The sequence below is a fragment of the Candida tropicalis genome, assembly GCF_000006335.3.
Source record: "Candida tropicalis MYA-3404 genomic scaffold supercont3.5, whole genome shotgun sequence".
Taxonomy (NCBI): domain Eukaryota; kingdom Fungi; phylum Ascomycota; class Pichiomycetes; order Serinales; family Debaryomycetaceae; genus Candida; species Candida tropicalis.
The window spans coordinates 925,816-946,721 of NW_003020057.1; the positions used below are offsets into that span (position 1 = coordinate 925,816).

A 20,906-nucleotide genomic window follows, 5' to 3' on the forward strand; every position below is an offset into this window, starting at 1 on the left:
TAACCAAGAAATTAATAAATAACTATTTAATCCAATAGACTCGAGGATAGTGCCTCTTTTAATGCAAATTGATCATACGAACCGATTATTGGATTTTTAAATAACGAACCATTGCCGTGTTTAACCAGTCTAGTATGATTTGGACCAAGTGTTAATTTTGAATAAGATCCATCATTTCGTAACGACTGTACTTGAGTCGGGATACGTTTCAATTGAGCTTCACTGGGTATTGAAATAGGATTACTTTTTATCATCTTTGATTTTTTCAACTGCTTTATTCTCGGAGGTGTTGCAAGTTTGGGATTTTCCATAGATGTAGGTCCCAGTTTTGACTGACAAAATTTCAAGAAACTATCATTGAACGACAATGAAGAATGTGCAGTTTCAGATGGAGTCGATGGTCTTTCAATATAGGAATGTAATATTGACGAAGCTGAATTCTTTGAATTGGATGGTAGGTATGGTAATGAAGTTACGCGTTGCAAATTTTTTGTTTGCATAACTGCAGATGCTTGAACGTTGAACGTAGCTGTTGAAATCTGGGAGCTACTCAATTGTTTTTCGATAGGATTATGGAATTTATATTTCAGCCGAGCCATTTCTGATTGAGTATCTTCAGCTGTTGGTGGTTTCATTAGATGTGGGAATGCTTGGTGTAAATCTTTGTTTAGATCCAAACGTGATTTTCGCAAAAATCCACTGAAATTATCATACTCAAATAAATCATCATTCTCACTACTACCATGATTTTGTTGTTTGTCTGGAGAGTAATAGGAATAATCAGATATCACTGATACCATATCATCATGGTCACTTAATCTAGATTGAGGTGTAGGTGATTTATGATAAATATCGTTGAAGAAAATACCATTGTCTTGATTGTTGTCTTCCTCGTCGTCATTATCGATGTCATATTCATCAATATGGACTTCATCTCCATAATTATGTTTGTTGGGTAGGTGACTGACACTAATAAAATGCTTTAATCTATTGAACCTTAGTATATCGACTTCACAATCAAACTCCTTGAGTATATCGTCATCTGAAAATGAAAGGTCTTTTGTCGTGGAAGTAGGTAAAGAATTGGATCTACCTCGGGGTATAATATGATCAAACTCTTTTGTGACAATACTATGCAAGTTATCCTTTGATAATAGTCCATTTTCCAATTCGTGGCCCTCATTAACTTGAACCGGATCTAAAAGGTGAGATGCTAAAGTTTCATATGAATTTGTTACACTATTTTGCATTCTTGAATGATCATATTCCTGTGTTGACAATTCAGCAGTAGTGCTTTGTTCAGTAGCTGATGATGAAGTTGATGATGTTCCAATTGTGGACTCATCATATGCTATTGGATTGATATTATAAATACTTGATAATCTATATCTTGATTTCTTTTTGGCAATCAGTTGACTTGTCGACGAAGCACACCTCATTGGTTTTAATCTCAAATTCGATACAGATATCATTTTCTTAAGATCTGGTGGGTTGATATGATCGCGTAATGGTGATAAGTCTTGCTCTAATTCTTCTTGTGGCAGTGGCTGTGACTGTGACTGTGGTTGAGAAGGTGATGGTGGGTCGAGATGTTCTATTTCGGGCTCGTGATGTCGTTTCAAATTGTTCGAATCATCCTGACTTGTATTCACTATTTCATCCCCTTTCTTGTTCTCGTCATGGTAATTATAATTGTCATTCTTACGCAAGTTTCCTAGTAGATGCATGTACTCTTGAGTTATATGTTCAAAAGCTTGTTGATTTGTTATACTATCATTATGCAAAATATTTGAATCAAAATAGAAAGCTCGTTCATGTAAACTCTTGAACTCATTTAAACTATTATTATTTTCTTCAATTAATGTAGTTATATCATCTATTGTTTGATCATATTCAATGGTAGCTTGATTTAGGAATGAAATTGTATTTATCAATTCATTGGATTGTGACACAGAAGTAGTCAACTTATTCGCCCGACTTTCGATCTCATTTACGTATGAGAATATATGATCTAGACGTGATGCCATGTATATGAAGTTTTGAATGCTTGAACTCTATGCAAATATAGGTTCGTTTAGTTTATTAAATAGTTGGTGATGAAGTAGGTAAGAAGGGAATGGCTAAAAAAAAAAAACTGTAAAATGATAGAATGATATAGTGTACAACTTCCAAGAAAAATGACTATGCAGTTGGTGTGTCAAAGTAAAGAATGAATGACTGGATTTAGAAAATGAACGTAAGAACTGATAGTTTGAACCTGAATGGCCTGGTTGAAGAAGAAGATGATGATGATGATGATGATGAAAAAATTGGGAAAATTTAATAGGTTTAAGTAATTAATATGTCTATCACAAACTAAATTAGATGAACAGAAAAATAAATTGAAAACAAAACTTGTGTGTCCCAATGTGGTTATTTGTTTTCCTATTTAGAATCTTGCGACATTACCCTAAGAAAATTTTTTTTCCAATTGTGAAGTTAAATTAACAATAAGGAAAAAAAGAAAGACAGTAGCCCAACGACATTATAACGACATTTATTTGTGTACATTTTTAGATTTCTCGCAGGGGTACATGGCAACGGTGATGAGCTTTTCTTCAGGATATTGACACTAACCAACACTATAAACTCTTCATTAATTTAAAGGTTGACTAATTTTGCTGGACTACAATCAGGGTTATGAGTAAGAGGAGACGAAAACAAGTGCGGCATGAAGAGAGTATAAACAGTATGCACTAGTCTATTGGGAAATACAATGTATCACAACAGGTTAGGAGAACAAAACACCAAAAAATTGAAAAAAAAAAAATTACATGTATTATAAACAACTAAAAAATGCAACCATAATCCTAGATAATATCTAATTTCTGGGTCAATTAATGTTTAGACTTTTTAGATTCACGCGACTCACCTTCATCTTCAGTGGAGGATCTCTTCTTTGATTTCTTTTCCTTCTTTTCTTTCTTTTCCTTCTTTACAAGTTTGTTTTCATACTGTTCTTCTTCTGGTGCAACATATTCTTTAGCCCTTTCTTGTCGCTTGATTTCACTAGCTTCTTCTTGTTTAGAACGTTTTTCTTTTAACTTCTTCATTTCTTTTTCTTTCTTGTTCATGAAATACTCACCACTTTCAATTTGTAAATCAATTCTTCTAGGTTGTTGAGCAGGTGGGAATGGAGTGTAAACCCTTCTTTTCAGTGGTCTTCTTCTTACTTGCCTTCTTTCTAGCAACAGTAGCGTTTCTTGAAACTTGGTAAAAATCTTGACCAATCTTCATTTGCTAAGTCTGGATTTTTACTCAATTCTTGTTTGATCATCAATTCTTTGATATAATAAATTGGATGAATGTTCTTCATACAGTCTTCAACAACCCTTCTAACTTCTTTCAATCCCTTGAATGGACCCATGGCACTGACGGTATTACCTTGAACCAAGATATAACATTTGGTCAATAATTCCAAAGCTTTCAAAGTATTACCATTTGGACCAACCAATCTTTGTCTTCTTTTGATAAATCTATCTTTATTAGCAACAAAGTTCCCGATTTTGATAACATCACAAGCAACATCATCTTGTAAAATCTTTACAGCTTGAGGAAATGGAACTGATCTAGCTAATAATTTAATCAAATCCCTAGCTTTAATAATCATAGCAGGATCAAAAGTTTTAGTAGTTGTTTTAACAGTCATTGAACCTTCAACTAAATTTAATTCACATTTAATGAAATGTTTTTCTAATGCTTTAGTAACATCACTCCAGATACCTCTTAAATATTGTTCACGATATTTTGGAAATAAAGTCATGAATGAAGATTCTTCTGCAAAATGTAGACCAGAAGTGTTGTGTTCTGGCTTGAATTCTTCAAGAGCCCATTTATCAATGTCAGGAGTATCCCAAGGTTTATCACGGTTGTGGGTAGATGGCATATTGTATGTAAGTTGTAGAAGGAGAGTGAGAGATGAGATGAATGGAAATTCTCAAAAAAAAAAAAAAAAATTGTAGATAAAAGCGAGAGGCAAGAAGAGATCGTGCAAGAAGGAAAAAAAAAACCTAGAGTTGCAAAAATGTACATCACTGAGAATATACCGTTGTGGTGATATGAACGTTAAAGATAAACGATCAATTGAAAGTTCGTACCCCGGGATATTACAGATTTATGATCAGCAAAAAGATAATAAAAAAAAAAATTAACCGCACAACTGATATAACAATGACGTTATCGTTTGGTACTCAACAGAAACCAAGAGTTGTAGTAGCTGCTCAACGACGTGAATAAGGGAAGCGCGTTTGAATGGAATGGAAGTACTAGCACCTTGTTGTATTGATTGCAAACTTTGGTGTCAGTGAAGTGGCAGTGTACTGGAATCAACCATGTACATACTAATCTTGGAGACTGGAATGACTAAGTGAAGTGTACTACGTAGATTTGGCGTGGATACATTTGCATTTGTAGTACTGATCCTCAGCTTCACAAGAAAAAGACTACTGGTGAACACAGAATCGCCCTCACCTGTTGGTTGCAAGTATTAAACAGTCATACTCTCCACAATAAGAACCTGTTTGCTTTATGAATCGATTTAGATTGTTGTCAGTCTCCCACCACAGTATGGACTAAAGTACAATACAGTAAATGTAAACGTGACTCTTTTATATGATTTATAAACGCATTGTTTAACCAAGGAATGGTGGTTAAACTCTGTACTGATTTCATAGCCATTGGTGTCTCTTTTGGTGTTTAACGTAGCATTGTAATTCAGTTGGAGACGATGGTCACCAACGTGCTGCACTTCGCATAGAATTCAATTGAAGGAAAGCTTATGGTTGTTGTACTTACATTAAATAATACGTAGCAACGGGAAATCTTCTGTAATGTTGAGCTGTAATTTGAATTTCATTGGCAACATCTGAGTTTGTGTGTTAAATATAAGTAATGCTAATTCCCATTTGACCACATGAATCATTTCTGTGACCCTATATGACGGCATGTCAAATGTCGAAGTGGTGAAAAGATCCAAATGATGATGGGTTGGCTCATCCCCTCTATCCGCTTATCACCTCTCCTAATTAAAAGGAGAGGGACGAACTGGGCCCACATGTGTGTGTGTGTGTGGGGCCGACCCAGCCCGACTATGGCCCTCTTCTTGAGTTGCCATATTGCGTCCCCCTACTGGCCCAAGGGGGAATAGACAGAGGATGAACCAGGAGGGAAGGGGACTGGTCGATTCCCCCATATACCTGGTCCTCTACAAGTGTGGTTTGTATTAAACCACCACTACTACTCATCGGGATATTCAACTAGCCTATCCCGACGAGTAGTTTTTAAAGATAGTGATGACCAGTCACTATCTTTTGAAGAACCTTCACTAATCAACATCGCTCCTTTTTGGTATATGTTGATCCCCTGTGTAAGGTTCAAGATAACATGTGTTCCCAAGTTGCTATCTTATTTGGAAGGTTCTTCTTCTGTTTGTCCACATGCTAAAGGAGCTATCAGTTGGTGACTTTCTTTAAATTGTGTTAACCAAGTGACACAAACAACAACTAGTGAGGGAACATATAACCTTTGACTCTTTGTAAACTTGTTATGGGTAATGGGTTGTGGTTCCTTATATTGAAGTTAGTATTTGCAGCCATGAATACAACACATCAATTGATACTTACTTGCTAAAACTGATATCATATATAAGTGGTTGATACTAATTGTTGATGAAACAAAAACAAACAGGAAAAAGAAAGTGTTGTAAAAAGTTTTTCATTACCCGTTGTTTTTTTGTCCTTTTATAGTTGAGTCTTTTTGGGGTATTTGTGTACGTATTTTTGTTGTACTTTATATGGTCGGTGCTACCATATGCATGGAAAATCAAGCAATTCCGGAGTGGACTGTCACGCAGCTGATTATGTTTGTTGCCAACGTGTAGCAGTTCAATAGATTGCAATTGCAATAAATGTAATACTTGCACTTCCTACATTGGTTACATATTCATCCAGTTGGTGATGTCTGCTATATTGATAGAATCTTCTCTTTCTCTGTATGTGACTGCACCGCTTATAGCAGTAAAGTATGAGTTTTGTTCACTTTCTTTATTCTCTTATTTAAGCCTATAGAAGTAAATAGAAAACTGTATAATTTATCTTTCACCTTCATTGAATAATGCGTAGTTACTGTGAAAATAACGGAATATTGAGCTGCAATTCCTGTTTCATTTGTGAGTTATTATTATTTAGTTTGTACTGCATTGATAGTATATCTGTGACAATCACGTGAAGTGTGGAGACTTTGTCGGTGTCGTACTGATGGGTATTAGGAGTCATTTGGTACTTTCTTAGACCCATGTGCGACATGTAAGCAACCTGCATATTCACTGAATTGAAAAAAAAAATTCAAAGCACACGAATTTTTCTTTATGCGATACAAAATTGAAACTCATCGCAAGAGAATAATCCCTACTGATAGTGAACACCAACAAAAGCAATATGGTAATAAAGAAGGATACAAGAGCTAAAAATTCTAATAGTAAGATTGGAAAGTCAAAAAAGAAGACCACAAGCAAAAATTTATCAAAATCACAAGCAAAATCAACAAGAAGCAAGATTGATAGGTTAAACAGGGATATATCAGAAATTAGCGAAGTTCAAAATCTATTGGCCACCAGTGTGACTGATAATAGCAAAGCTAAGAAATCAAAAGCTTTAGATTCAATAAAAGATGATTTGAAAAAGGATGAAGAGTTGAAACAGAAGAATAAATTAGCGGAAAAGGATTTGAGTAAACAGTTAGAATTATTGACTGAGATGGGACTATAATACGTGATGCTTGCTACAAGTGTAAAATAGAAAAGCTGGACTTGTATAGAATAATTCGGTATAATATATGATTGATATTTGGAGATCTGATACATAGTGGTGAATTTAAAAGTTTTATAACCACATGGATAATGTGTAGATCTGTTGTTTGAAGTGTTGTTTTGTTTTATTTACTGGTTAATTTGTGTGATTACGAGCTAACATAATCTACTTTGAAGTGTTGCATTGTTTTTTTTTCAAGGGGATTTATAACCAAATTCTCATGAAAAAAAAAGTTGTGTGTGTATTGTTGATAACGGATAAATTAGACGCTAGAGCAGAAGACGCGTTCAAGATCAGGTGTAATTAGCTTTCCTAATTTCGTAGTAATAGTCTATTAACGGTAACTTTGCACAGGCAGTCAATTCTAGACTCTAACTTTAAAAAACACGTCTCTCAAGACATTGTATCAGATGGATATTTAAAGTATCGACAGAGCAAAAGAAAATCATAGAGTTAAGGACAATCGTGACAGCACAGATCTTCCACATAATCAGAAAAATGCCTGCATGCATTCTCTCTCTCTCTCTGTGTGTGTGTAACATGTGTAGGTTATTACCAGCAAAGATGCTTAGATGGAGGAGTAACAATAGAAATAGAATAAAAGAAAGTCCAGGGTTTTGTTGTGATGTTAACAGTCCTTGGTAGGGGTTTAACATGTTAAATAATAACTAAAATAGCAACACATAGACGAAAACATTAAAGAAGTGGATGAATTTGATTTCGTTGCATAATTATAACATTGTCTAAGATTGTAGTGGTGTTACTGAATTCTATCAAATTTCAATCTAATTTGGAACGGCTTTCCTAAAAGGGTATATTTATTGAAAGGGGGAATGTGTGTACGTGCGCGTTTTGTGGAATGTTTATAGGTGAGATGTGAGATTGAACAAAAAATAACACGCGTTTTGTCCATAATCAATGAAATGAAATACGACAAAAGTATTTGTCTGTATAGTAATTGTTAGTGCGTGTACAAGTGCCCAATACACCTAGAGAGAAGAAAAAATACAAATCACAACAAAACAAAACAAAACAAAACAAAAAAAACTTCGGTGTCAGAAGTTTCTGTGGTTTAATAATTTTTTTTTTTTGCATTTGCTTTTGTACTGTTGATCGTCTACAACACATTATACACAAACTAAATTATTAATATTAATACTGAAACTCGCTCTAAAAAAAATTTTCTTTCCTTTATTAGTTACAACCATTCCATCAGTTTTTTTTTTAGATTTATTTATTTCAAGTTGTCGAGTTTTCTTCCTTTTTCCTGTTTAGTTATATTACAATCATTTGAATTACAGACAACCGTGGGTTTATACAAAGTAATTACAATCACAATTGATAGATTAAATCCAAAGATACAAAGTTTCTGTGAAAATTTATTGTCCCCTTTTTAATCGTTAATATCACAGACAACAACAACAGTAAACATCAAAACCACACGTTCATTAGCTAGCTAGCATATTTTTTTTACAGTTCATAATCACATATAATAGAAATCATGACACCTTCAAGACAAGCATCGATAACGTCGTCTATAATGTCTGCCAGTGCAGGCCGTAATCATCCTCAAAATATCGGACCTTGGAAATTAGGTAAAACTCTAGGAAGAGGTGCCACAGGAAGAGTTTTATTAGCTACACATCAAACCACTGGACAAAAAGCTGCTGTTAAAGTAGTCTCCAAATCTGAACTACATGAAGATGATGATAGAAATGGAGATGGATTACCTTACGGCATAGAACGAGAAATCATTATCATGAAATTATTAAACCATCCAAACGTTTTAAGATTATACGATGTCTGGGAAACCTCAAAGGCACTTTATCTCGTGTTAGAATATGTCGAAGGTGGTGAGTTATTTGACTTGTTGGTAGAACGTGGTCCATTGGGTGAAGCCGAAGCCATCAAATATTTCCGTCAAATCGTTTTGGGAGCTGCATACTGCCATGCTCTTGGTATATGTCATAGAGATTTAAAACCTGAAAACTTATTATTGGATGCCCAATTAAATGTTAAAATGGCCGATTTTGGTATGGCTGCTTTAGAAAGTAATGGAAAACTATTAGAAACTTCATGTGGTTCTCCTCATTATGCTGCACCTGAAATTGTAAGTGGATTAAAATACCATGGTGCTGCGTCAGATGTCTGGTCTTGTGGGGTTATCTTATTCGCTTTGTTAACTGGCAGATTACCATTTGATGACGAAAACATCAGAAATTTGTTATTAAAAGTTCAAGCAGGTAGTTTTGAAATGCCAACAGACGAAATCAGTAGAGAAGCCCAGAATTTGCTTGGAAGAATGTTAGAAGTTGATCCAGAAAAGAGAATAACCACTGAAAGAATTTTGAAACATCCATTATTGACCAAATACCCAATACCAAACGAAGATTTGATTAGTGAAAAATCGTTGCCACATCCACAAACCGCATACAAATCATTAGGTTCAGTCAAAAACATTGATAAACAAATTTTGGCCAATTTATCCATTTTGTGGAATGATAGACCCCAAGAAGAAATTGTTCATAACCTTTTAACAAATGGTTCCAACCCAGAAAAGACTTTTTATGCATTATTAATGAGATACAAACATAACCAAGATGAAAATGTCACTGGAGGACCAAAGAAATCAACCAGTTTCTCCAACAAAGTTCCACGTAGCTCATCCAAATACAGTCTTAATGGTACCCCTAGAAAAAAGAGAGCCAGTCAGATTAGTGCCTCTAGACCTACATCCTTCCTGTATAAACCGACTTCTGGAACTGGAACAGGAGCTGGTAATAGAAATTCTATCATCAGACAATCTGCTGCATCATCTGTGAACAACTCACCTTACAAATCACCAAGAAAGTCACCTCGCAAATCTCCTTACAAAAGATACTCTTATAGTCAGTCACCATCGAAATCCCCACATCGAAGAAGATCCCAAATCCAAAGACCACTTGATGGTGAGCCTTTGAAAGCCATACCGAGAAATATCTATAACGAAATTGTTGATGCACAAAGTAATTATTCTCTACCTCCATCAATTCCACCTTCATTGCCATCCAAAGATTCTCGTTATTTGAATGATCAATCGCAACAACCACAACAGCAACAGCAGACAATGAATCAATTGTCAGAAGTTCCTGAAAATCCTATTGTTGATGAAACTCCCGATTTGATGCAATCTGCGAAGATCTCCCCATCCAAGAGAGGATCTATTATTGCAAAGCCAGGTAATAAGAGAATGTCAAAGAGAAGATCTGTGCGTGCTTCCATGACAACTGGGTTGAAAAGAAATTCGATAACAATGAAATTATTATCTACATATGCAAAGTTATCTGGTGACGATGATTGGGAATATATGGATAAGCAAACCAAAAGAACTTCAGCTACTTTTGCTGCTTTGTGTGACAAAATTTTTAACCAAGAAGATTACGACGAAGATGATGAACAGTTGATTGACCCTGAAGAAATTCAAGCTAGAGAGTATGAAAGATTGATGGAAATTGAAAGAAAGAAACACGAAGCTGAGTTGAAGGCAAGAAGAGAGTTGGAAAAGAAGAAAAAGAGACAAAAGAGAAGATCCATTTTGAGTTCCAAGAAATTGAGTATTATCATCAAAAATGATGCCGATCCAAATAACAGCGAACAAGAATTGGTTGATGAGAAGATTACACAACCAAAACGTCAATCCAAGAATCTTACTGCGTTGAGAGCATTATCAGAAGGTACACCTCAGGGTCAAGAATTGACTATGGAAGAACTTGAATATTTGAAGAAAAGATCTGCTTCCCAACCAGCACCAAAGAGAAGACTGACTCCTATCTTAACCAGAAGACCAGTTTCAAGATTGGATCCGTTGTGGCAAGAACACGAAACCGAGGAATTAGACAAAGCTAAGGATGCTTTGGAACAAGAATGGAGAGACTCACAAAAGAGAAATTCTGTTGCTAGTCGTAAGAAAGCCAATAGAGAGTCAATGATTTCTGTTATGGATGATATAGTTGAAGAAGATAATCGTGGTGGTGATGGTAGAAGAGTGTCGAGAGATTCGTACTCTGCAAAGAAAGAAGATTACGAATTGCCTGAACCAACAGTTGACGATTCTAATTTGACTGATGATTATATGACTGAGATTAGAAAATCGAGATTATTGAACAGTCAGTTGAATATCAATGGTGCATTGAATGATAAGAAACTGAATGAACCACTGACTCTTATTAGTAATGTCAAGATTCCAAATGTTACTAGAAAGTCTAGAAATTTTACTAATTCCAATAAGAGATTATCTGTGTTGTCAATGTATTCTACCAAAGAGTCATACCGTGATTTGAATTCTTTCGTCAATTCTAAGGATGATAAAGATGCTGATGATGTTAATAAACCTGCATTGAGAACAAGTATTGCCGACAGATTGGAAAAAGCTGCATATGAAGGAGGGGAAGACACGGAAACCGATGGAGATGAGAAGTTGTCTGTTATTGATCTTGATGAACAATTGGCCAATAGAAGATTGTCTTATTATGATGCTTCTGATAACAACAAGAGAGCTTCACGTGCTTCAACTACTAAAAGATTCAACGTCGGTTCTAATTCCAGTGGCGCAAGACCAAAGTCCAAAGTTCCAGACTTGCCAAAGAATGATTATGATGATACATTTGTTAGTAACAGTGATGAAGTTCACAAGCGTAGATTCAAGTCAATGGTTTCTGATGAATCAAGTGAATCCGATGATGTTTTTGATAAGATCAAGTTGCCAGATGGAAAATCCACCAAGTCATCAATTGATGGCTTGGCAAATGGTACTTCTGTTAACGGTCACAGATATTCTTCAAATAGAAAATCTCAACCAGGTAAAGAAATGTTGATTCCTAATCTTGCTGGTGACCATTCACAACAATTACCTAAAGTCCGTGGTGAAGAAGACTATAATGATACAATTCCACCAACTCCACCAACTCATCATGATCCAAAGAGACCATTGGATGACAAGACCAACTATCCAACAACTGAAGCTGATCCAAAGAGAAAAGGTTCATTTTTCAGAAAGCTTTCTTGGGGTTCAAAGAAAACCGTTGAAACTGCTATTGAACCAAAAACACAATCACATGCTCCTCCGCGTCCTGCTCCACCAGTTCCAGCTCATGCTCATGCTCCTGCCAAGCCTGCTGCTAACAGAGGTAACTTTGGCAACACCCAATTGCCAAGTCCAACTATTTCAAAGGAAGAAAAACCAAAGAGTTCTTTTTTCAGATGGTTTTCTTCTTCTAATTCTTCATCATCTGGTTCTGATATCAAAAAGTTTAATACTATTTTGCCAAAACATGAAATGTCGACAGCTTTGTTTGCATTGTTGAAATCATGGTCAAATTTTGGATTGAAAGACTTGCGTAATGATCAAGTGGGTTATAACATCACAGGTGCTATTTCAAAGCACAATTCATTTAACTTGAAAAGCTGTAAGTTTAGAATCAAGATCAATCAAAGAGACTTTCTGCAAAAATCAGAAATTGTTTGTGTTAGAGTTAAAGGGTCAAAGGCAACTACCGACACTTTGTTTGCTGAAATTGAAAAAGTTTTACTTAATGAAGGAGTTTTAGATAAATAGATTTTGTAATATAGTGTAATGTGTTTGTTTTGTAAAATATTACTTTTTTTTTTTTTTTGGAACTTTTAATTGTCGTTGATCTGTGTGTACATATATATTATTATAATTGATACCCATTACTTAAATCCTATTCACTTGTCAATTTCCTCTTCTTTGCTTTCGTCGATTGTTTCCAATTTTCTACTGGTTTGACTAGTAATCTTTTGGGGAATATATGTTGGACCAATAGTATCAGTAAAATTTCCTACTCCCCATTGAGTAAACATTCCAATAAAAGCAGTAGCCAATACAATTTCAGGATCAACATTTTCCTGATCGACTAAAACTTCAAAATCCAATTTAAATTGTCTCATTAATTTAACTTTAGCTACTCTTATTCTATTTTCTTCTACACCACCATTTGGATTAATAACTTTCTCTAAAAATCTTGTTGTTGAAGACCAAGAATATTTACAACCATCATTCAAATAAAAAGATCTAAATCTTCCATTCATTCCCCAATCTTTAAATATTACTCGATGTTGTAAATTTGATTTATTATGAAAATTTATTGATCTATCAGTTAAACCAATTTTTAAAGTTGCAATTTCTTTACGTTCTGGAAAAGTTAACATTCTCCAAATTGGATTAAATGAACTTAATCTTTCAAAAGAATATTTTTGTTCTCCATAACCATTAAATACTCTAATTAATCGATTTTTATCTTTTCTATCTTGACGTATAAAATATGCAATTGGATATTCTGTTAATGGAGTTATTGAAGCATTTGAAAAATTAACTTCTAAAATATCAGAAAGTTTCAACAATTCTAATACAGCTGATCCAATTGTTAAAGAAGTGGTAAGACCTCTAACTGATGTTGATTGAAATATATTATTCATTTATTTCAACAAAATTACGTACACACACACAAACACACACGCACGATCACAAACTTTTTAATAATTATTGAGCAAGGATGATAATGATAATAACAACAACTTATTCAAAATGTGATTTAGTTTGGCAAAGGAGAAAATGATGCTTTTTTTTTGATTAGCTAAAGGAATTTTTGAAATAAAGCAAAAATAGTAATTGGATATCCGACAATTCTAAAACAGACAAAAAAAAGTGTGTACAATTATATATGTATATATATATTTTATAGAAAGTGTTGTGGTTGGTTTCTTTATATTGGGACAAGTTGATTGCAAAAAAAAAAAAAAAAGTGGAAGCCGTATTTTAGTATGCTCACTCAAATTGATTGATAGCGATGAAAAATCCATCGCCAGTTGAATTTTCCTTTTTAGTTTTTTATTGTTTTTGCATCTCTCTATTTAATTGAATAATATACATGAAACTATATTCTTATATATATATACTAATTATCACACTGATTCGTGTCTTAGTCGACTTGTCTAATAAATACCCCAGACATCTTCACAACCGTGACAGAATTTAGAACATGCAACGGAAGCAGATAATGGATAATCAGAAAGACCAATCTTTTCATCCACAAATTCATCAGCAAAATTATCTTTACCTCTTGCCATAGCACCAACAAATACACATATACTTTCATCTTCATTCAAAGTGCTGACATAATCTTGAACACGTTTAACTTCAGCATCAAAGGATAAAGTAACTTTACGACATTTTGTTGGTAAATGATCAGTAATTGGATTCTTGATAACTTTCAATAAAACTTCTTTAGAGTTTTCTGAACGGATACTTAATTTATGTAATAATTGAACCATCAAACCAGAAAATCTTTTAAAAGTTCTTGGGATTCTAACACTTGGATTAACTTCTATTAAAACACCTCTTGCAGTTTGAATATATACTTGTAGTTTACCAGCTTTATTAATTGGAGAGTCCAATAATGTTAATAAACATTGATGAGTAATATCTGGTCTAGCTTCAGCAATATCTCTACCCATTTTTCTCAATAAACCTTGATGATCATCACAATTCAACAAGGCAAATCTATCACCTCCTTGTCCACCAGTATTCATTTTATAAGTTTCCAAACATGCTTGAGATAAAACAACAATCAATCTTTGAGTGTTCTTATCACGAGAAGTGAGTGGAGTTGGTTGAACAGGAACAAGGGTTGCTGGTTGCACCGATGACTTTGATTTATTTGCTGGTGGACCTGTTTTAGTATTTTTGTTTCCGTTAGTTTGTTGTGGGGTTGAATTAGTGTCAGCCATTATGAAGTGATCTATGATATAAATTTTAATAAAAATATAAAAGGAGAAACCTGAAAGAGTATCTAGTCAATAGATATAAAAAGATGGTCTTATACTAGGTCTTCTGATAATTTAAAGTACATTGAGAGCAGAAAATTTTTTTTTTTTTTTTCAATCAAATCTTTTTTTTTCTGGCTTTGGCTTTGGCTTTGGCATTTCAATGAGCAGCAGCAGCAATGCGCCTGAGCGACGAAGAAAGATGGAACCATGTAATGCGTAACAGGGGAGAAGAGCCGTTCTAAGATATAAACCTGCTACATTCAGATTAGCTATAAACAACTAAGAGTTCAATAATATGTGAATATTCTTGTCAGATTTATAACAATATATCTTATGTCTTGCGTCGTTTATTGATGAGGTCAATTGGTAGTGCATAGTTGATGTAATTATGAAATTTCAACTCCAATCTTTCTCGTACAAAATTGAGTAGGGGAAAAAAAATAAAAATGGGTCCAAATATCAACAAGTGATCTCGAAAGTAGTCAACTATGAAAAGGTGATTATGTCTAGTTCAGATAATGATTTCGATGACGATGACGATGCGTTACTACAGGATGTTTTATATGGAAGAACTCAAGTTCCTGTGGTTGCAAATGTCCAACCAACTTCCAATCCTAATCCCATGATACAACCAACCACTCAACACACCCCAACATTACTAGATGACAAAGTCCAGGCTAGGTTATTTCAAGCAGATGGAGAAATTGCAACTTTACGTGCACAACTATTACAACTACAGAACCAAAAGCAAAAAGAAGTTGCTGACTTGAAGGACACGTTCAATACGTTTAAACAAAGTACAGAAGATCAAGTAGCCCTGTTGAAGAATACTGTTCAACGATTAGAAGATGAAAAGAGATTTTTAAGTAATGAATTGATAACCACCAATGATTTAAAACGAAGGAAAATAGTTCAAAACAAAGTGACACCACCAGTTGTTCTGAATTCTCCTCATAATGAGGATAGTATCATTGAAGAACCAGTCATTTCCGTTCAACCAAATAATGAAATCTCAATAGTATCATCAGAGCCCGAAATTACAGTCAAACCAATACAGAAAATCATCAAACTACAAAATGATTCATCTTTACTCATAGATCAATTATGGAATCATAGCATTATTGGAAGTAAGAGAACTTCATTTGAATATTTAAGTAAGATTTGTATTGACATGGATTTGACTTTAAGTTCTGGATTGAAAATAGTCAAAAGAACTTCTTTATCCTCAGGTATTGTCGAATTTTTAATGATCAACAAAAACAATAGATTGGATAAATTAGTAGAAAATTTCACATTATCATTGATTCAATTAATTGAGAAATTACTAAAACTGAAGAGTATCTTAAGTGTGCCCTTTTTGATTTCATTAATTCATTGTTCGATTAATTTCAGACCAGCCGCACTTACAAAGTCTTTAATTTCACAGTTATTGAAGAGAGTTTCCAAAATAGCTGAAGGCTGGGCATTTTTATTAGATTCTAACTTGGATGAAGATGATCTTGCAAATTACCATGAAGTGCCATATCAAGTAATGGTATTGGAAAAATTTATTTTCACTTGTTGTCTAGATTTAATTGAGAGACTAGTCACTGTGTCAACTATTTTTGAACCGGATTTCATAAAAGCTATTTGGCAAAAACAAATACTTTCCCAAACGTTGGTTAAATCATGTTTACCTGAAAATTCAGAGAGATTTAAAAACACAGTTCAAATAAATGCTGTTTTCAATATTGTGGAAATGCTTGGTGCTTCCATCACAGAAGACACTTTTGCATTTAATGAAACCAAATTAGATGAGAGTATCATTAGTTCGCTACTAAAAGTATTTTTGATCGATATCCCACTACGACAAGATTTTATGTTTTATGGGCTTAATAGAATACTTGGAAATAATTTGGATTTTCTCAAAATTAATTCCATGATTCCTGTTGATCGTGATCATTTGAACAACTATTTGGTGGTACTTCCACAACCAATTCCTTTCAATATGGCGATTCCATCAAAATTTGGTATTGACATGAACCATGAATATCATTTATTCACATTAAGAATCAAAGTTGCTCAGCTATTGTTAGGCCTTATTATAACCAAACAAACGTTTGACTTTTTATACAAGAAAGAACATTTCAAGTCGATGATACGTGTGATTGGATTTGAGCAAAACTATATTGCTAGAAACCCTAGGTCCAAACATGTTCATTTACGATTACAATTGATTGCCATTTTAGTTAGAATAATAGATTACCTAACACAGGATTTACGTGATGCTAGTGAATTGATTTATGGGGAACAAATGTATGAAATATTTGTTGTTTTTCTGAGAATTGCATTTGGTGCTGATTCATTATCAATTGAAGCACATAATTTATTAATTAAAATCAGATCCCAACCAAAATTTGTTGATTTCCCGGTGTTTAATAAATGGTGTGAAAATAGAGCATTAGAGTTGAACCATATCACACCACAAACCAGCAATGGTGAAACGATAGCTAATATTGAAAGTGATTTTGCTAATGGACTTGAATTTCCGTATGAATCGGATACAGTTGAATTGGCTAGAGATATATTGAATCGATTTGTGGATCATGATGAAGCAGATAACTTATACTTTAACATGAATCCCGAAGAAGATGGTTCTGACCAAGAGATGGAATTCTTATAGATAATAAACGGAATTATATTTCTACGAATATTTGTAATATCAATTTTTTTTTGAAAGTTTTATTTTACATTATGATACAGATTTTTTTTGTTTGTATTTTGATGTATACGTTAAATAAACTCTTCCATATATAAACCGACTATAATTAAACAATTTGATAATTGAAACAACTTCAACCAAAGAAAAAAAAACCATGAAACATGATAATGATAAGAAATATTATGATTAAAAAAAAATTAATGATTTAATGATTCAAAAAATATATTCTTCCTTGATGAGTATGGTTCTATTTATTTAATTTAATCAGAAGTGGATTGAGCTTTAGCAACACCAGTTTGGAAACCATTCTTAAATCTTCTAGAAACGTGTTTCAAGTATTGCATTCTACCGGTACCAGTAGTTCTTCTTCTCTTAGCTTTCAAAGCCCAGTTGTGAGATCTCATTTTAGCAGCTGGGTAACCACAAGAAGAACAAGTCTTCTTTTGAACGTGGAAAGAACGACGACCACATCTGTTACATAAGGTGTGAGATTTGTTGTGACGTTTACCTAAAGATGGAGTACCCTCTATAATAAAAAAAATTGATTTGTTAGTAATTTGTTTCTATTCTTGAAATACATTTAGTCCATAATGATACACTTCCACAAAATAAAATGATTCATTTGATGATATCTCTTCTGTGAATTGATTAATTAATTCACAATCCCATTCTCTAATAGTAACCATGATTCCTCATCTCCTTTCGTCTTTTATTAATAGTAGTTCGTTTTATATTTTGATTGACAATATTGTAGATTTCATGATAATCGTATTCATTCTAATTATCCATTCATTCTATATGTTTTGAATCCTCTGTAGAATATATCATTTGAACTAAATAATAACAGTAATGATATTCTCACATACTACCCATTGTTAATTATCTAATACTTGGTTGAATAAAGTAAGAAAGAAACAAAAATTTTCAGTCAAAAATGAAATTTTTTTTGTTGTTAGAGTGAGTGAGTGAGAGGGAAGGAAAAAAAAAGAAAAATTTTGTGAGAGTGCATCACCAACGGAGCCTACAGTGCGAGGGACAGACTGTTTGCGCACGCTGTGGCCCACTCACTATTCGCAGCGCCCTAACAAAAACCAAAAGAGTGAGAGAGCGAGGAAAAAAAAAATTTGTATGAGATGTGTAACCTGTAAAAAAATAATTTACAGGTAGTGCGCACCCAATAGAAAAAATATAAATATATCACGTGGAAAATATTTTCATTAGGGCTGTAACCCTAGCTGGGCAGAGTCGCATTTTTTTTTTGGTCGTTTGATGGAACAGCTTTTAAATTTCTTTCAAGACGTTACTGCCACAAAATATCACGACGTGTTGTGATTATACCAGTGGTATTAGTCAAGAGTACTACTAACACCTAGGTGGTTTTACCGTTTATTATTCAGTATAGTATATGTATATGATACATGATAATCATCCAACTTTAATGATACAATCATTAGATGTAGTTCAGTGATAGCATCGTGATGACCAATTTATCATGTGCGACGCGGTTGCGAAAAGATTATTTTTAAAACATAAACAACGCGAAAATTTTCCATTGGAGTCGTTTTTCTGCCCAGATTACACATAATGACACGCCTAAATGATAAGAGAATTTTTTTTTTTTTCATTCATTCATTCATTCATTCATTAGTGACCACCCATCATTGACTAATATACAAAAGTATAAACAAGATTTATCATTTCAGTTTCTTTTCACCAATAGATATTGTTTTTATAATTTTTCTTTAATTTGTTAAAAACAACAATGTCTAATTCCAATTATCAATTCCCACCATCATCACCTTTACTTGATGATTATTCTTATCAATCTTCTAAAGATCCATTTGGTTCAGGTGTGATTGTTAACAAGGCTAAACTTGGTGAATTAAGAGTTGGTCGTGAAGAATATCCTACTCCAAACCCTTCATCTTCTTTATATCGTTCATCTTCTCCAGCTAGAGAAACTATTGCTGAAACTGATGTTTTCAAATCAAAACCAATTTTAAAAGACGTGATTATTGAAAAGCCAAAAGCTAATATTAATTCTGATTTTAATGTTTTAAATCCAGATAAATCAGTTATTAGAATTCCTTTATTAGATACTCATTCACATTTTTCTATTGGTAGATCGTCACGTAGTTGTGAATTTGCTGTTAATGCATTAGATTCAAGAATTTCAAGAATTCATTTGAAAATAAGTTATAATTCACAACAAGTTATTTTAACTTGTCTTGGTTCAAATGGTGTTGGTGTTATTATTCCAAAACCTTGTTTTGTTTATGCTACAAATACTAATAATAATTTCATTGTTATGGAAAATACAACTGGTGAACCATTGAATATTCAACATCATCAAAATATAAGTAAATCTATTAAATTAGATTATAATCATACTGAATTTTTTGTTCAAAAAGGTGAAACTATAACTATGCCTAAATTTCAAAATATTTTATTACAAATTTCTAAAAATGTTGTTTTATTGAATCCTAATGATATAGATGAAGAATTAACCGATGATGAAGAACCAGTTTTAATTGAAACTAATGAAAAAGAACCTAAAATTGTTGAATCAGAAATTGAAAAAGTCGAACCTCAAGTGAAATCCACTATTCCTGTTGCTAAACCAATTGATACTCCAATTACTAAATTACCAAATCTGTCACTTCCAAATACTCCTTTAAAACCTAAAAAACCATATATTCATACAGATAAAGATGATGCTCAAAAGGGTGTTGATAAAGAAGAAGATAAACCAGATTATACACCAAGTAAAGAACCATCATCATCAAATCCGGAAGACTCAATGAAAATTGCAGAACCAACTACACCAAAACCAGCTCAATTAAAATCTCAACCAATTGAAACTCCAAAAACTTTTAAAATATTTCAAGATGAATTCACTATTCCTGTTCGTTCATCTTCAATCTCTCCAGTATCTCAAGAAAAACGTGATAATGTATTAACTGATAAAACAAATATTAAAAGAAGAGCAACATCTGAAGAGCCACAATCACAACAACAGCAACCACTTAAAAAGAAAAAGAAAATCATTAGAAAACAACAAACTCCAGAATTAGATAATTCAGTTATGGAATTACCTAATTTATCAGAAATTCAAAATATTTTAATTAATCATTTAGCATTTTCAAGATTAAGTTCAACACCAGCTTCATTTTTAAATACAATTAGTGTATTAACTTCAAAATTATCATTATCTCAAATTAGATCAATTTTACATAATTTAAAACCAATTGGTGTTATTTATCGTCAAGGGAAAGATGCTGCTGGTAAACCATTAGAAGAAGAATATTATTATATGCCTGAAAATGATGATGATAAAGAAAGAACTATTTTGGTTGCTAATGTTAAAGGTCATGGAGGTTTGAGATCTTGTAGAAAGACCCATAAACAATATTATTGGAAGAAACCAGCCCCAATTAAGAAATAATTTACAGAGTGAATTTTTTTTTTTTTTACCATCTCAAATGTTTACTGATATCTTTCTTTCTTTCTTTTTAGTACAGTGTATATTAGTTTTA

The 20,906-nt window shown here is 33.2% G+C and overlaps 7 protein-coding genes across 7 annotated transcripts; 3 read left to right on the forward strand and 4 right to left on the reverse strand. All coding sequences in view use genetic code 12, as the record gives it.

Moving 5' to 3' along the window:
* Nucleotides 1-26: 26 nt before the first annotated feature.
* CTRG_04102 (uncharacterized protein) lies at nucleotides 27-2,027 on the reverse strand (the record flags this gene model as incomplete). The annotated part of the gene is made up of 1 exon (XM_002549759.1): nucleotides 27-2,027. The coding sequence occupies one exon, from the start codon at nucleotides 2,025-2,027 to the stop codon at nucleotides 27-29; it is 2,001 nt and encodes a 666-aa protein (XP_002549805.1).
* Nucleotides 2,028-3,223: 1,196 nt separating this feature from the next.
* Nucleotides 3,224-3,925, reverse strand: KRR1 (ribosome biosynthesis protein; the record flags this gene model as incomplete). Its single annotated transcript, XM_002549760.1, has 1 exon — nucleotides 3,224-3,925. One exon carries the CDS (start codon nucleotides 3,923-3,925, stop codon nucleotides 3,224-3,226), a length of 702 nt encoding a protein of 233 aa, XP_002549806.1.
* A 4,421-nt stretch (nucleotides 3,926-8,346) lies between these two features.
* Nucleotides 8,347-12,438, forward strand: GIN4 (protein kinase; the record flags this gene model as incomplete). The annotated part of the gene is made up of 1 exon (XM_002549761.1): nucleotides 8,347-12,438. One exon carries the CDS (start codon nucleotides 8,347-8,349, stop codon nucleotides 12,436-12,438), a length of 4,092 nt encoding a protein of 1,363 aa, XP_002549807.1.
* A 131-nt stretch (nucleotides 12,439-12,569) lies between these two features.
* CTRG_04105 (uncharacterized protein) lies at nucleotides 12,570-13,319 on the reverse strand (the record flags this gene model as incomplete). The annotated part of the gene is made up of 1 exon (XM_002549762.1): nucleotides 12,570-13,319. One exon carries the CDS (start codon nucleotides 13,317-13,319, stop codon nucleotides 12,570-12,572), a length of 750 nt encoding a protein of 249 aa, XP_002549808.1.
* Nucleotides 13,320-13,835: 516 nt separating this feature from the next.
* On the reverse strand, nucleotides 13,836-14,630 carry NEP1 (18S rRNA pseudouridine methyltransferase; the record flags this gene model as incomplete). Its single annotated transcript, XM_002549763.1, has 1 exon — nucleotides 13,836-14,630. The coding sequence occupies one exon, from the start codon at nucleotides 14,628-14,630 to the stop codon at nucleotides 13,836-13,838; it is 795 nt and encodes a 264-aa protein (XP_002549809.1).
* Nucleotides 14,631-15,171: 541 nt separating this feature from the next.
* CTRG_04107 (uncharacterized protein) lies at nucleotides 15,172-17,331 on the forward strand (the record flags this gene model as incomplete). Its single annotated transcript, XM_002549764.1, has 1 exon — nucleotides 15,172-17,331. The coding sequence occupies one exon, from the start codon at nucleotides 15,172-15,174 to the stop codon at nucleotides 17,329-17,331; it is 2,160 nt and encodes a 719-aa protein (XP_002549810.1).
* A 1,801-nt stretch (nucleotides 17,332-19,132) lies between these two features.
* On the forward strand, nucleotides 19,133-20,815 carry TOS4 (Tos4p; the record flags this gene model as incomplete). Its single annotated transcript, XM_002549765.1, has 1 exon — nucleotides 19,133-20,815. The coding sequence occupies one exon, from the start codon at nucleotides 19,133-19,135 to the stop codon at nucleotides 20,813-20,815; it is 1,683 nt and encodes a 560-aa protein (XP_002549811.1).
* Between the last annotated feature and the right edge of the window lie 91 nt (nucleotides 20,816-20,906).